General features: G+C 42.8%; 1 protein-coding gene across 4 annotated transcripts; it reads right to left on the bottom strand.

The window, feature by feature from the left end:
- Positions 1–11: 11 nt before the first annotated feature.
- On the bottom strand, positions 12–10,446 carry LOC134618124 (semaphorin-3F-like). 4 transcript variants are annotated; one of them, XM_063463407.1, is made up of 19 exons: positions 9,980–10,446; positions 8,292–8,385; positions 8,048–8,184; positions 4,993–5,153; positions 4,808–4,870; positions 4,587–4,706; positions 4,311–4,404; positions 4,085–4,204; positions 3,821–3,966; positions 3,615–3,729; positions 3,453–3,522; positions 3,143–3,287; positions 2,794–3,016; positions 2,604–2,692; positions 2,461–2,502; positions 2,199–2,356; positions 2,048–2,115; positions 1,823–1,950; positions 12–1,427 (listed from the first exon to the last, which is right to left on the bottom strand). In XM_063463407.1, the coding sequence occupies exons 3-19, from the start codon at positions 8,145–8,147 to the stop codon at positions 1,050–1,052; spliced, it is 2,220 nt and encodes a 739-aa protein (XP_063319477.1). In that variant the 5' UTR covers positions 8,148–8,184; positions 8,292–8,385; positions 9,980–10,446; the 3' UTR covers positions 12–1,049. The 4 variants fall into 4 exon arrangements, with proteins under 4 accessions (XP_063319477.1, XP_063319480.1, XP_063319478.1 ...); XM_063463410.1 differs by having other exon boundaries at positions 8,292–8,390; positions 9,980–10,130; XM_063463408.1 differs by lacking the exon at positions 8,292–8,385 and having other exon boundaries at positions 10,343–10,347.
- Positions 10,447–16,820: the final 6,374 nt, after the last annotated feature.

Genomic DNA, 16,820 nt, shown 5'->3' with positions numbered 1-16,820 from the left:
TGAAATGCTTATATTTTTTTCTAACACTTCCAGTGTAGGATTCATCAGCATCACAACACATAGCACTGTGATTCTCACTATGGAGGTGAAAAGCGGCTCCGAGTGGAAAATATGCTTAAAGAGCCATTTAAAAAAACAACAACCCAAAAACCAACCTGTGACTACAGCTTATGACAGAATACCAACAATACTAAATCTGAGCCAGTTTCGTTCCCATTTTTATAACATACTATACATAAAAAAGTAGGTTCCTGTATCATATTCTCAAACGTCTGTGCAAAAATCCCCAGTTCCCTCAAATACCACCACCTACAAAGTGCATGACTGGAAGAACACTGTACGCTATACATAGCCTCAATACTCACATACTGTAGGTCACTAATGCACAGGACAGTAAGGGAGTCATTGTATGACAAAATCCAATGGAATTAGCTTAACATAAAACAATACACCTTACAAACATCGTAACACACCAGAAAACAGAACAGTTAAATGTACAACTTGCAACAAACAACAACAGTACGCATGCAAAATATGCATTCATGTCATCGTTATGCAAGAGCAATCCAATGACTGCATCACGACCTTATATATTATATTCACAATCAATATATTACATTTCTGTTTCAAGATACTTAAAAGAGAACATACTTGTGTTTTTGCGTGTTGGAGCCCATTAACTATATCTTACATATACTTTACATCACAGTCAGCCTTTGTCCAAATCAACACCAAAGTGTGTGTGAAATATGTGATCAACCCCAATGTGCAGTCTGTTATTCATTCATTTTTTTTAACCACATTGGTAATACAGCTGTGTTTTGGAGAATAGAAATGTATGCTACAACTTAGAATGTGGTCATCAGTAGTGTAAAATATATTTCATATGTATTTACTGGGCTGGCGTTTGCAAAACCACCAATACACATTAAGGACAGAAAGACAGCATCGCCTGCCTAATGAATAGAAGTGACACCCAAAGATGTGTCAAATGAAAGTCCACCATAAAGTCTATACAGGCCAGTGCCGGACAGTGTTGGTCCCGTCTCCTAGCCGAGCCCTTGGTCCGGGCTTTCTGTGTGCCTGCGGCTGGTGCGCTTACGCTGCTGCTGCTGTTTGGGACTGATTTGTTCCCAGTAGGACTGACAGTACTGGTTGATCAGTCTAATTTCAGGCGGGAATGGTGTAGAGGCGAGGGACGACTGTGCGTATGGCCGTGTCTGACGGGTTTTTGGCTCTTCGTCCTCGTCTTGAGCGGTGAGAGCTAAAACGATGTCTCGATCAAGGATGCGCAGCGCAATGCGGGTCACCGTGTGTTTAAAGTTGTTTTCAGTGGCGAGGCAGTGGTAGAGCCCAGCGTCTGTTTGGTTGAGAGACTTCAGAAGGATGCCGTGGTTGGTCTTAACAACCCCTCCGGCACGGTTGAGCTGAAGGAAAAAGGGTGAAACAGCAGATATGTCAAAGAAAGGGAACAGTAGATTTAAGTTTAAATAATAATTTTAAATAACAGGGCAAATAATTGTCCTGTGGAAACACAGAAACAGCCTCTTATATAAAAGGTAGCAAAATGTTCATATTTTAATATATAAAATTATTTTGCTTTATATACACAGGGTCTGCTGTTGCTTACAGCATTGTGAGGCTATTTCTAAGCTGGAAGAAGGGACTTTTTTTCTTTGTTGCCAGTGATCACAAACCCCGATACTTACTGGAAAAAAAAACCTCTCAGCAATAAAAGCAATAAAGATAGTTACCAAAAAGTGAAGTGATTCCTTTTGCATCTTAAAAAAAAGGAAAAAGAAAAAAGATTGCTCTTCCTCACCACTTTCCTCTTTCCTTCTCTCTGGAAGAGCCACTTAACTGTGGCCTGGGGAGAACGAGGCTGACACTCCAAGAAGGTACTGCTGCCCTCTACTCCAAACTGCACTGTCTCTCTCAGACGTTTCTCAACTGGACATTTAGATGGTTAAAAAAAATAAAGTTAAGAAAAAAAACCTGCTAAATTTTGAAGTTTACATCATTTTAAAAACACATAAAATTGCCACACCTTTGGCGTTAAAGCCTCTGCACTGCCTCAGCGGGTCGCCGTGTTTAACGTCCTGTCTTCTGCTTCTCCTGAGACAGAATTCAGAGTTGAAATTTGACATTATTGTCACATCCTTACTTTATAGTATAGAGGTTTGTGAGATGTCCCTGACCTTTTGGTTGATGGCGTGAAAGCAGAGCAACTCTCTCCATCCCAGGCACAGTAGGGGTCCCGAGCCAGACAGCAGTCAGAGCAGGCCCTGCCGTACACCCCGCAGCGGTGAAGCGACACTTGGGTCAGCCCTGCGTCTGATGACACGTACAGCTGTTGCTGTGGCAACACAAGCAAAAAAAAAAAAACTCAGCAAGTGCCTGTGGGGCATTTGTTTCAATTCATGCAAAGAAATGTATATGACCAGGTTAGATTTGTCTTACTCTTTTAGATGATATTTTCATAGTCTTGACTGGTGCTCTGGTCTAAAAATGCATTAAAAAAAAGAAAAATGTAAAAATAAATGACCCCTTATCTTAGAACACACTGCACTGTGTACTTTTTAGGACCACACATTTAGACATACCCGAAAAACCTCCACTTCCTCAAGTGTCAACTCCTCCATACTCGTTGGGTCCTTAGGCAAAACTATTACCTTTTGCACAGTGCCTCGATCTAGAAGTATGAATGAATTATGATCAAAAACAACATTTGCATGAAAAAAAAAGAAATCAACTTCAACCGAGCATGTGCAATCATCCCTGAAGTTGTCTCACCTGTCCCCAGGAAGAGCACTTCATAGCGCCCATCAACAGCATCCACCTGATCCACCACCAGGGCAGTGTACCTATAGTCCACACCAGTTCTCACCACCAGGGGGCGGCGATGGATAGGATAAACTGAATGAAACATGAGGGGATGGGCTCTGATGAAATTCACAGCCTCATCTGAAAAGTTCTTTGAGGATCGGATACCAGGAGTGAAGGTTCCTCCCGGACACTGGACGGAAAGAAAAAGGAGGGGAGATTTCGTGTGCATCATCTGGTGACTTCCTTTTGATTCAAATTTCAGCATCTGGGTTTTATTCCATTGTGTCATTTTGGACATTACGTGACAGAAACCTACCGTTCCAGGCCTTGGGTAGGGAATCTTGCCAGTGTACTCTGTCCATTGATAATTATGGCCATGTTTGTGGGCAAACGGTCCGTTGAATACGTTGCGGATATCAGCCATTGAGTAAACACAGACTGCTGATCCCTTGAACACAGAGCTTGAGCACAAACAGACAATTAAGGTAATAAGTAGAGGTAGGAGACAGCTTGCACCCTTCCCATGAAATTAAGTTATGTCCACAAAAATGTGTGAAAATAAAAACTGAGTTAATGAGGTTGAATGAGAAGTGAATTCATTGACCGAGTCTCCAAATATGACTCACCCTGCTGTAGTGAAGAGAGCGTACACCATAGGGTTTCGTTCATCCTGCGTTGGCTGTATAAACACATCCCCTATTAAAAGAATGACATGCAAATCAATAACACTATAGGCAAGTTATAATGCAACCAGTTTAAACACAGTGCTTATTTTATTATGACTTTACGTAGTTCGTCAAATCGTGTCTCCACCCCGTCTTCTCCTATCACCGAACAGATAAGACGAGCCTTCAGGAACGTCGTCCAGCGGTTCACCAGGGACTTCTGTCCTCCTTCGTCATTCTAGACAGGAAAGAAATTAGGTCAATGCATTTTATATTAAAAAGGTGAGCTGCTTATAGTTTCACAACTTGCGCAGTGTGCTTTGGCTCACCAGACACACTCTTCCCACCCTGGCTAAAACAGTGGGACTCGCCCCGCCGCTGGAGTCTAGACTCTTCTCTCGGAAAAAGAAGTACAGTTTGTCGTCATTCTTTTCTGCACTGTCAGGGATCTGCTGGATCCGAATAAACACAGGCTCTGGAGGATAAAAACAGATAAGCAGAGAGAGGATTGAGACAAGTGGTTGTCAAAAAAATGAGCGGAGCAATAACCTGTAATCAGTAATATTTACCTACTCAGACCCACACTTACTCACCATTGAGCCATCTGGAGTCATACTGCTCTGTCCTGATTGCCGTTCTTCCTCCCATGGTCCTAAACACAGCAGCATCTGTACTCATGAAGTCGATATGTACCCCTGCATATAGATTACCATCTGCACAGGTGGGACCGTAAAAAAACGGGGTGGTGAAACAGTAGCTTAAGGAGTTTGAGAAGGAATTTAGTGTTTTTTTTCTGGCTATAAATCAGTCATGTCTTACTGATCAAAACTGCAACATTCTCCTGTTTGGGATCATAGGAACATTTTCCCTTCCCCGAATCCACATACCCAGGGACCAGCCTAAACAGGTAGTCCTGCAGAGGCAGATTAGATAGTCAGTATGCATGAAAATAGACCGCTAAGACATCACAAGGGAGCATGGGAAATCATAAACAAATCAGCGCCCTGGCTTGTAGCTGTGAAATATTTAGCGAGGACAAAGCTGGAGGAGTTTTGCTGTAAATGCCTGTAAGGGAACGGTAATCGTCTTGTTCACCTCTGCCCTCCAGCCTCTGTTGATGAATGTGCAGATGGGTTGGTACGCTCCTGTTCCACAAGTGTAGAGGTGGGTGCGGTTCCACGGCTCTATCAACCGCACAAAGTTGGCACATTCACCCTGACAAAGGAGAGTAAGACAAATGGAATCCAAACATTGTATCTTTAAAGCAGGAGCCTCCAACTTTTTAGAAAGAACAGGATGTAAATACTTGACGGTACCTGTTTTCCCTTTCCTGTCATCTGACATTCTCCCTTTCTCTTGGCAGATGCTGGCCAGTGGATCTGTTGTTCCAGAAGCACAAATACCCCCAAACAGTGAATTAATAAGGATCAATGCACTCTGAGACTAAATACCACATAGCAAATGGCAGAGCGGATTTAGGAAGAAAGGAATTTATACACACTATGAGTGGCTCCTTGTTAACATTTTGCATGTCCAGAGCCACCAGGTACTCCCGGCTGCCCAAGTACAGACGTCCCTGGTCCTGATCCATCAGAAGTACACGGTAATCGCTGGTGTTGAAGGTGAAGCTGAAGGGTCGTGCCGCTCTTGTGTCCATCAGTTCTGTTTGGAAAGTGTTGCCAGTTTGTTAAAAAAAAAAGACAACTTCGCCACTCGGAAAAAACAGCGTCATGTGGAGAAAATCCAGTCATATTATTCCTTTTATGCTTTTACCATGTTTCATTACAGACTTGGATGAACTTATGGTCCATTAAACAGCATACTTCTCACTTATGTGCAGGAAAATGTGTGTCACAGATTAAATATAACTCAACTTAGAGCATTTTAGGAAACATTTTCGCTTTTAAGATCTTAATATTTTATGCGTCCTGGCTGTCTGATTGAGTTTAAGGCACCGCGTGCCCTGTGGAGTTAGACGAAAAAGCGAGTCTCTTAGGAAACACGGTCAGTGGAACTCACGGCTAAATCTTAAGATCAGATTTGTGTTCAGCAGAGCGTAACCTGTTAAGACATGCAGTGAAAAATGTTTCCCCCTTTTTTGTTCTCCTGAAAAACCCTGATTAGGCTATTTTCATCTGCAGCAAGACAAATGGACTCTACTGTGGAGGACTTTACTTCTGAAAGTTTCCATTCTTTCATCCAACAACTAGTTTAAACACATACAAAGCAAGACTCGCTCATACATCTGTGGCATGTGCAAAATACTGACCTCCATATGTGCACACTGGGACATGGCGCACTCATGGTAAAGACAGCAGGCTTATATATTGACAAATGTTCACAGAGACCCTTAGAAGTGGGCTTACAGGGAATCAAGAGGACGCACAATCTCTATTTACATCAAAGCACCTTCCATTTTCCTTTTGAGGCGCGTGTTAACAGGATGCAGTCAAGGTGCAACAAAAATAAGCTATGCAATCGGATCTCCGGGCAACATGGGATGGAGTCTCAGAGGTGGGACGAGGTCCGGTTCTGTTCCCAAGAGGTAAACACAGGATAACAAGCTTCTGGACAAGTGCCACATCACTGGGTCATAGTGGATTCACTGAACAGGCTAAATGTAGAAACACCACACCCCTATACATGTCTCCATTCTCCAAAAATAGCAAACAATGTACTGCCATCATCTGGTAAACATTCAGCAAACACTTACCCCCTGACAACATTCTGACACTGATAGGGAAACACTGGGAAGGACACACAATTCAAGTATGAAGCCACAGCTGGGCCACTATGAGCTCTCGTGTTACAACTTGACAACATATTGTCACTAAGGCACTAATGACTGCTGCCATTTACTGTAGTCCCAGACGTCTCTCGAGTATGAGCTAACTGCTGACAGCACCGCGAGGGCATAAGATTCTAAAACATGGCTTCAGTTACACCACCGATTTTGCTCTCTAGCAACACTAATTCAACCGATTTACAGTTATTCCCATTTCAGCGCGTATGACTGATACAACTTCCCAGCAGCAGGGAAGTCAGTGTAGTGTTCCTTTCCTCTCCAGGCCTCCTGTACCCCCGGAGTGTCACTCAGCCCGGCTCATTCGTTCAGAAGAGTCACATGTCCTCCAGCCTCCTCAAAAACCTCCTCCACAGGCGCCTCAAGGGAACAAAGAGACTCGCTGTCACAAACAATGAACAATAAATCCTTGGAGTCGCAGAAAAGAGTTGCAGAGTAAATCCAACTTTTTTTTTCCTTTTTTTGTTTGGTATTAGGGGGAAGGGTGACTTAAGTCTGCGAACGTGCTCTTAGGAACAATCTAGCGTTCACCTTTCAGCTCCTACAAACATCCTCCTGAAAGTGAAATTGTCAAGGACAGCTCCTGACAGATGTGAATTCCTTTTTCTGAGAGGAACACGATCAAGTTCAAGACCGAGCTTGCGCAACTGGTCAGACTTCTACTTTGTTCAAACTGCTGCAAAAACTCACTGGTATGTATAAGCTGTTTACCAAAAGGGGATTAGCGTTAAAAGTCACGCAAAAATGCACAGCAATTACTTTCTCGAGCCCCAAATGGAAAGTGTCTCCGTATGCAAGAGCTGTCAACAGCGTGTCTTTGGTGTTACAAAATCAGCTGAATTCAAAACAGCACAGCGTGTAGCATCCAACAGCTATAAAGCACAGATCCCGTGATTAGTTCACCTCTAATCTGCCTCAGGTGGCTTTTCTTGAAATTGTACCAAATCATAAATGTTTCCCATTAAATCGCTGCACTTGAAGAACATAGTGAAGCAAGCATGTCAGCACTGCCTAGACCTGACCTGCAAACAGAAGGTCCTGACTCAACTCCACATGAAAGTGCTCGGGAACGTTATAAATCTCACTCACACCTCTAATTCTCACTTACACAAAGTTCAGGTGTGATGCCCGCATGTGTGTGTTTGTGTGTCTTTCTGCGAGTTTAAGTGACAACATGATAGGGATGCAGAAAATACCTGTAATCATCCGACATTGTTTGGATCAAAGTTGTCTTCCACATATTTGTAACATGAATCTCTGCTATTATAGTTAATGACGACAGGGAACAGACAACATGGGAAAATCCCAAACACCTGCGAAAAAAAGCTTCAAAGAAAACACTATCTGCCCCATCTCAAATCTACTCTGGCTTTCAAAAAGGTCATGATCAAATTTCAGCTGTTTCCTTCTTGTGTCAGACCGTCAGACATCAAAAAACAAAGAACTGACAGGTCACACTGTAGTGCGTGTGGATTTCAGGGTGTGGGGACAAATTGTTGAAGGGCACTACCAGTACCCACACGTAATATCCACCTTTTGTTTTCAGCGTTGCACAGTTTGACGTGTGGCAGGAAATACGTTCTTTACATATGCATGAAAAGGAAATAGAACCGCTAGTTCGGATGAGCGCGTGGGCGTATGGGTGAGTTTTTGCGCAAGCGAGTGGCTTTGCGGGAGAAACCAAACAAGTACAATAAACTATTACGATAATCCCCACTGACAGAAGAGTTCTAGTTAATCTGTACGAACTCACCTTTAAAGGAGAGGCGAACCCGAGGAGCAGACTGCTGCACGCCCAAGCTTCTGCAAACACAGAGGGCCAAAAGGAGGAGCTGGGCTCCAGATGCTGTCATGGTAACAGTCACGCAGGTAGCCCACAGAGATCTAAATCTGGACGAAAAGAAGAAAGACGAATGAACTATTATTATAGAGTGCCCCATGAGAAATGGGAGACATAAAAAGAAAGAAGGGAGGACAGGCAAGCTAGTCTCTCTCACTTTCTCTGATCTCTCTGATCAGAAGTTTGGCCTGCAGCCTTCCAAGGCAAGACGTCTCGTTTGGCAGGAGAGAACAACGTCCAAATCTTCGCACCTGCGCTGGAAAATATGACAGGCCTATTATTTATTTAAAGTGTAAGCGTAGTGAGTTATGTGTCAAGACTGTATAATAATACTTGTAAGTATACAGTCAGTTGGAAAAAGTCTAAAAAAAAAAGAAGACTAATGCCTTGTGGTCTTCATCTTGTACACATTACAGTTTGTTTTGCATAAATTTTGCCCATGTTTCTTTTAGAAAACTGTATCAAAAAGATGATGAAGATGCCCATCAATGAGTCCCTCTGGTTTTCCCTCAGTCTTTTCAACAAAGCATGTCAGTGTACTTTCAGGAGCTGAGAAGTGAAATATATGACAGTTCAAAGACACAGGTAGTCCTGGCTGAAACAATTTCTGACAGTTTAGGGGTGTTGAAACGTAGCCTAACTGTTAGACCTTAACTCAGGCATTTATTATGCATCTGCACTTTGCTTTGAGAGGATCCCATATAAATTATGAATACTAAAAGCTGAGTCCATAACATCCATTAAATTGTCTCCCTGAAGGTGTGCCTTGCTCGGGCTATAAGCTATCCCTCGGGTTTTTTACCCCCCTCCTTATGACATCCGTGTAGCCAAGGCCTCCAGTGCACATGGTACAAGCCTGGAAATGAGTTATTCATGGTCAAAAATGGGGTGTGATTTCACAAAGGTTTTTTTTTTTTTCACAATAAGCCACTCATTTATCTGACACACATAATACAAAAAAATATGCTTCCATAAAAAAGCTGATGAAACTGAAATGACTGACATGGTAAAAATTTTGAAATTTAAAACAGAAGCTGCTGGGAATACCTCACAGTCTTCTTGGCATATTCACACAATTGCTATATTTACGCACCATGGGAGCTTGATTCCTATTCGCTTTTATCAAACCTTGTATATTACTTGCTAATAACCCGTCATGCACCGTGAGATATTTGAAATGAGGTAGAGACCATTAAAAATACAAAGGTGTGAGGGTTTTTTTTGTAGTTAGCCCATGTAACATTAACATTATGACTTTATAAATAAAAACATGATAAACAAAATATTAATAATAAACTGATACTGACAAATAATTAGAAAACATATTTGACCCTAATTTGAATACATAATGTCTATGACCTGCTGACTCTGAAGGCTACATTTAACCTACCAATACTTAGATGAAGATGGAAAAAATAATTAAAGGGTGAGTCTACTTGAAATGCCTTAAAAATATCGTTACAAATGCAATTAGTGGGTGTTACTAAACCATTATATTGAGCCCGAGGGAGTACATGTTCGAGATGGCCTGATTTTCGTGGTATTTGTACAAGTGGCGGCACTCCTGCTGGTTTTCTGTGCTTGGGTGGGATCAGCAGTAGAGATTAAAGTTCTGCTGTGTTATTATATGGTTTCCATTTAAAGAAAAAATAATAATGATTACAGGATTTCTATAACCTTGTTCTTTTTTCGGGAGGAGTGCGCGCTTACCTGTGAACTCAACATCCAGAAATAGGAGCCGTGGGCTACAAATGCGTGCACTCCAGTCATCTGCCATCCAGACTACGCTACAGAGTAACCAAACCTGAGTTAAAAGTTAAACCAGAGAGAAGTTAAATGTCCTACCTTTGATACCGGGCTTTCGGGAAAGCCGCCGTGCCTTTCAGATCCCAAACTTGCGGGATGTTACCGCTGCACTCCTCGCGTTTTGCGCCTCGGAGCTGGGCTGGAAAATCTCTGTCAGCAGCTCTGCGCAGGCATAAAACAATCCGATAGGTTTGCTAATTCCTCTTCTGAGGAAAAACCGAAGGCTAATCGGTCGCCATTGACCAAAGGCATTCACTCAACATAATTTCTTAAAAAAAGGAGGAGGAGAAGGAGGAGGGGAAAACAACTAATCCTTTAACGCCTTTTCCACTCTTTCCAAAAAAAAAAGAGAGAGAGAGAGAGAGAGAGAAAAGTTTAAACCTGGATGGCAACAACCATCACCGTGATGTGATCGAGATGTTGGTCCGCTGATCCGTAAAAGTGAGTTTGGAGGTGACTGAGTGAGATTCAAGTGACCAGGTGCAGGTGTTGGGAGAGTGTATGCCCCGCTGTCCTCTCCCTTCTGTTCTTCCCCCACCCAGCCTTCGCTCTCCTGTTGGCCCACAGCAGCATTGGACCAAACCTCTTGGTACACCATATGGGTATGTTAACCCTATCACTGCTGTTGAGTTAAACTCACCGCTCCACTCTGCTGTAAACTGCAACTAACCTAAATCAGTCTAATTATTTTAGAATGCTTAAATTATTGCGTATTTTATGGAAACTGTGAAGGGCATACAGTCACTGTTGAATGTTTTTTTCTTTTTCATTTTTAGTTTTTTTGAGGCACCAGAAGGGCCACAGACTATTCTTACACATGATGCAGGGGCTGAAATTTACTATTAAGCATCTAGGAGTCGGGTCTGCTACTAGGACAATGTCACCATTACTTTTCAGAGCCAGGTCAGCCGAAAAAGATTCCAGGGATTCCTCTCTGGCTGGCTCCAGCGCTCATGACAACAGTGACAAAGCAACCAGAAAGGGGGGGAGGACTGAATGTAAAGGACATCCATCCTTTTAGCGGAGCCTTGAGCTTGAAATTAAAACAGCTTTTAGGGCGCCTCTCATCATTGCCGGCTTTGTGGAGAGCCCTGACGCAGTGTGGCACACTAAAGACACAAAAGCAGACAGTGAGTGTATTCTGAGCAACAGCCCTGTAAGACAGTAAAATAAAATAAACCCATGAGGTGATGTGGTGTGCCAGTGTGTAAAAGGTCACATGGGGGGGGCAGTTCCTGGCAAAGCCTCAGAACGCTCTAATCTTCAACGCTTAAATCTATCTTTAATGCACGTTTTCTGGTTTGATTCCTCATCACACCAGCAGAGTATGTGAAATCACTGACCTTATCAGAAGCTGGGTATCAGCCACATGTGATCTACAGGCGGCAAAGTGTGTCAAAATGTATCCAGGAGAGCGCCTTTGTTTCCTGCCCCACAGGAGGCATCCTTCTGTTTCCAGTTGCGGAAATGACTCATGACTGTGTGCCGGGTTCAAGTTTCCATGTGCTCTCAACTTTGGCCATGGACACCAATAAACTGACCAGCTCCCACCCTTCACAAGCACTCATTACAGTATCTTTCACTGCATCATCCTGTGGTCTCATCTCCCCAGCATTCATGCACTGCTGCCTCAACTTGCTAAAGTCATAGCAACAGCCCTTCACTCAGTGTTGCGGTTGGTATTTTTGCTCTGTGTACGTGAGTCTATCCCTGTTAACTCCAGCATGATGGATGATTTTGTTGGAGACAGACTGTAGGATTAGGAAACAACATTGGCTGGTTTTCTGGTCCACAAAAAGCCCCCCTCAAGTGGCTCTTCTTCCCTAATGGATAGGTAATGTGAAATGTGAGGTAGACATTGATCCCTGTAGGCCAACCAAAAACTCCTGGTGAATCCTGAGACCTCAGACCCATCAATCATTTCCAGAGCCAGGGTATTGTCCCCGCAAGGAAAGACAACCTATTATTTTAACCCCCTGATGGGTTTTCCTGCAGTGTATTGATGAACTGAAGAGTGTCTGAACATGCCAGCAGCTCTGAGGCATGTCCAGGGCATCACCATTACATGAAATCACCTTAAGAAGAAATTATAGGGTAGAGAAAATAAGACTATAAGACATTCACAAGAATTGTTTGCCCTGTGTTCAGTGACAACGCTTTCCACGCAGATTAACAAGCCTTGCAATTATTATCTTACAGGTCTGAAAAAATGTAAACAACACAATGGATGAAAAGAGAGCAGGTGCTGTGCGACACTCACGAACTTCACACACCAGTGATTATCAAAGGAGAACAACTTTGGAAAACATCTTTGACATGAAGGGCGCATACGTGGCGCACATTCCATACACAGCCTGCTCACCACACAGCGGATTGGGAATGAGGTGAGTGCAGACTTTTAGTGCAAACACTCTACACACATAATGTAGCTTCGGCTTTTTTGAGATGGAGCACCGTCTGCAGTCGTCCAACATGCCACGTGTCTACAGGGCCAGCCAGCCCGCCATCTGCCTTGAAGACAAGACTGGCACTTTCCCTTGCTATAAAACGCAGCTGGGAGATTCAACAGCTGTTGAAGAAGAGCTCTTTCCAAATAACAAGGGGTATGTGCGTGTGTGTGTGGTTGGTAGGGAGGGTAGCTGTATTTCAAAAGAGGATAGTGAGGATGTAAGCAGATGAGTGCAAGCACAGTCCCCGTGTCTTAAAAGGTAGATCTGTCAGCACTCTTTGAAAAGTCTTTGGTAATAGCTGGTTAATGGTTAAGTGTCCCAGTGGGAGAAAAACAGTTCAAAATGTTATTTGTTTTGAGTATTTATGACTCGAGTTCTATCTTAACCTCTGCCACAGACATTGTTTGCGCTAAGAGAATTAGTGAAAAAAAAATGTGGCAAGCTGAGCAAAGTGAGAATACAGTGCATGCGGGTCTTTCTTTGACAGATAAATTTGTATGCCGGCGCACATGCATACAGTGTGTGCATGCCGGCACGGAGACACAAACTCACGCTTGTTCGCGTCTGCAGCTCGAATTGAAATTAAATTGATTTCTCTTATCTCCGTCCACACCCTTGCTCCCTGCTCTCTTCGCACATATCCTTGAGACACCAGACTCCAGGTGAATTTCAATGTCAAAGACACAAAAGGTAACGCAGAAGCTGCAATCTGTTCATTCTGTCAAGAAGTTGTGTGTGTGTGTGTAGGTGTGCGCGTGCACTTGTGTGCGTGTGTCTACAGTACGTGCAGTGTGATTGGTTGGGGATAGGCCTATTCATCTGTCTGGTGTGATCGTGGCTCTGTAACTGGGCCTAGGCGTGAGTATGCACTCTGTGATCTCTCAGATAAGAGTCATCCATCTGCTGTGTGTATCTGTCAGGGCCCGGGCAGCCCTGCTTATCACTGCACTCATCCATTTCCCTCAGTTATACTCACTCCATTCTCTTCTCATTTTTAGCTGCTCTCTCTGCTGCACTACTGAAATGCTGTGCTTCATCTTGATTATCTGACGAGCAGTGGATCGCGCTCGCGTTAAAAACCCGAAGGCGTGTTTATGTGACGCGCGGCTCCTGCAAGCGCGCGTGCACGCTTCGGGGTGCACGCAAGAATGCAAGCTTCGCAAACAGCACTACAAGACCTACATTTGCAGACACACACTCACTACACAGGTAGTTGTTATTCAAGGAGGCCTATCTCAAACCGTCAGATTATCCACTATTGATGAGCCTCAGAGAGCAGCTCATGCCCCTTTTTTGTACACATTGCAGGAGAAAAAATAACCTCCCCCACATTAATCACAGATGAGGAATTAGCTCCCGTGTGTTGTTCTTTCATTTTTTTTGTCACCGTTAATCGGCCTGAGATTCTTAAGATGCACTGAAAAAAAAGCGAAGAACATGAAGCAGCATGACAAGATGATTTGTGTACAGTAGCAACAAGAGCTCAACCCAGGGGAGTGTAGTTTACGCCGGAGAATCCATTTAGGATTTTGCCACCCCACACATAACAAAGGCTTCACAGACTACCCTCAGACCACAAAGCAGCCTGAGGACGGTTTTACCGTCCCAGCAATCTGTACTTAGTTTGTCACAATCAATATTGTAGGAACCAACCTCATTATTAATTCATAGTCATGAAAACATGTGGTGCTCTGAGATAGGCCAAAAAAAACTACTTCAAAGAGGAGACAAACACTGTGTTTCACATGGGATCACTTCATGTGGCCATAATGTGTTTCATCATCAGTATTAATAGTATAGGCCCATCCTAGACCGCATACCCCGGGTGCTGCTACAACCGGACAGGTTTTCGCTAGTGGAATATTTATAGCTGTGCATTAAAAGTGGAATCAGGGGTTTAAGTGTACCATTGCAACAGCACTGCTGGTCCTTTGTCTGGGCCTGTCCAAAAATGTCTTGCCCGTGGCTATTTGCAGTGCTACATTTGAAATGTCAGTGATAACACACACACTGCCGTCAAATCAAAGTTGGAATACAATAAAGAACAGCTGTATCTCAGCGGGTCTTCTTTGATTCTTCCCGTCAAGATGCAAGTGTTGCAGCCAAACATATCTGAGATCACTTTAATAAGTCACACATCTATAACTTATTAGAAGCTGTTAGTGTTCGTGTGAGACAGCTGAGGGAAGACTTAATCATTTCTCATTTCTACACACCTAATAGCCTAAATACTGCTGTCAAATTTGGCTGTTTATGAGATATTAGATTCACTCATTAAAAACAAAAAAAAATGACAGCTATTCTAACAATAGATTGGCTTAGCCACACTGCCATCTTGTGGCTATTTTATTATCATTATGAAATCCTTTGTTTAACTCTCTCCACCTTGGAAACTTACTAGAGGGCAAGCCTTGTTTCTATGAACTGAGTGGTTTCTTTCTTGTTTTAATGCTACTTAAAGAACAAAGAGGCTGAGTGTGCATCAGAAGGTAGTGAGGGTGATCCCTGTCTATGCAATTTATTGGGACTACTCTTGGAAAAACCCAGAACCTATTCTAATGGTTATAAAAACCACTTTTTTATTAATGAATACTGAGTTGTCAAAGCTCATCTTTAAAGGTACAGGAGAGGTGATCAAATGCTGTCTTTATGGGAAGAAGAGCTAAACAGTCTTGTTGAGATCTGGAACCTTTTTTTAAAGACAGACCGATATACATTAACCTCAGTAATGTGCAAAAGTTTTGGACCACTCATCATTTCTTTACACTTTGCTTCTAAGCAGCCAGGCGTGCTTGTCATTTCTAAGTTGGCCTTGAGCAATAACACCACAATTTCTTAAGGTCTCTCAGTTTTTCTTTAATAGTATTTTGCACCACCAAGGTGATTCTCAAAGAGCTGTTAGCTGAACACTTGAGGAAACTGGACAAGCGATCAAATCAATGATGATCAAATCAATTATGATCAAATCAGTGATGAATCCAAATTAGATATTTTTTGTTCACCATGTACAGATGAGATCAAGAGGGAGAAACAACAGTGAGTGTCTCCATCCATCTGTAAACATGGTGGAGGCTCTGTCATGGTTTGGGGCTGCATTTCAGCCAGTAGTGTTGAGGATCTCTTCAAACTTGATGGAATTATAAATACAGAAAAGTACTTATTGGGAAAGTGTCAGCGGCTTCGGTCATGGATTGGCCTCCCTAGAGCCAGTATCGAAATAGTGTGGAATCAGACTGAAAACAAAAGACAAGCCAGCTAACATCCAAGGAAGAGCTTTGGGAGAATTGTACAAACTTGTTTTTTCCTTTTTATACTGCATTTGCATGTACATTTGCACATTTCAGCGCTGCCCCTATTTCCTATTTTCTTGGCAAAATGCAAAAGAGGGTGATTTAAATCTTTTTCTCAGTAGTGTACTTGCACAACAATACAGGCACACAAACACAAAGAAACACATTATACATGGTCAGAATTAAAAGCAGGTGCAAGTGTGTCACCGAGTGCATTTGTATGCATCAGAGGATCTGAACCCAGATGTTACAGGCTCGATGTGAATAAGAGGAAGAGAGATATCCAGTGACTAGATGTTGTAAATATTATATATTTATGTTTTTAAGATTTTTTTATTGCGTAGTGGGGCAGTGAAGAGGAACAGGTAAGTGAGGGGTAAGAAAATATTTAAGAAGCCAAACACATGGCAGCAATTAAATACATTTAGGTATATAGATATGATCAAGACAGGATCAGAATGGTGATTTAAGTGACTCAAGTGAGTTGTTAGTGGCAGACGGGCTGGTCTGATATCAGAAATTGCACATCAACTGGGAGTTTCCCACACAACCATCTCTAGGGTTTACAAAGAATGGTCTGAAAAAGAGAAACGATCCAGTGAGTGGCATCTCCACTGGTGAAAAACTGGTCAGACAAGAATGGCTAAACTAATTTGAGATAAGTGCAACTCCTGTCAGCTAAGAACAGAGAAGTGGGTGCTACAAGTGCTACAATTCACACAGAGGTTCACAAAAAATTGCAGAATAGAAGACTAGAAAATGTTGCCTGGTCTCATGAGCCTCAATTTCTGCTGCAACATTTGGACGGTAGGGTCAAAATTTGGAGTAAACAGCATTCACCCAGTCTTATATCAGAGGCTCAGGCTAGTGGTGGTAGTGTCATGATGTGAGGGGTGTTTTCTTGCCAGACTTTGAGCCCCTTAGTAACAACCGAATACTGTGTAAACACCACAGCATACCAGGATATTTTTGCTAAAAAAGTCCATCCCATTTTGACCAAAGTGTACCCATCTTCTGATGAGTCGCACCAAGTAAAAAGATCTCAAACTGGGATCTTGAACATGATAAAGAGCTCATTGTACTCAAACGTCCTCCAGAGTCGACAGATCTGAAGCCATAAAGAGCACCAATGGAATGTGG

The sequence above is a fragment of the Pelmatolapia mariae genome, linkage group LG20 (assembly GCF_036321145.2).
Source record: "Pelmatolapia mariae isolate MD_Pm_ZW linkage group LG20, Pm_UMD_F_2, whole genome shotgun sequence".
Taxonomy (NCBI): domain Eukaryota; kingdom Metazoa; phylum Chordata; class Actinopteri; order Cichliformes; family Cichlidae; genus Pelmatolapia; species Pelmatolapia mariae.
The sequence above is the reverse complement of the archived record's forward strand: the minus strand, read 5'-3'. Positions and strand labels throughout refer to the sequence as shown.

Excerpts from the sequence above, each read along its gene's own strand:
- LOC134618124 (XM_063463407.1), bottom strand. The coding sequence starts at position 8,147 with ATGACAGCATCTGGAGCCCAGCTCCTCCTTTTGGCCCTCTGTGTTTGC. Across the intron at positions 3,523-3,614 it reads GACACGATTTGACGAACTAC|GGGATGTGTTTATACAGCCA; the intron begins GTAAAGTCATAA and ends TTCTTTTAATAG. Across the intron at positions 2,503-2,603 it reads AGGAAGTGGAGGTTTTTCGG|ACCAGAGCACCAGTCAAGAC; the intron begins GTATGTCTAAAT and ends ATGCATTTTTAG.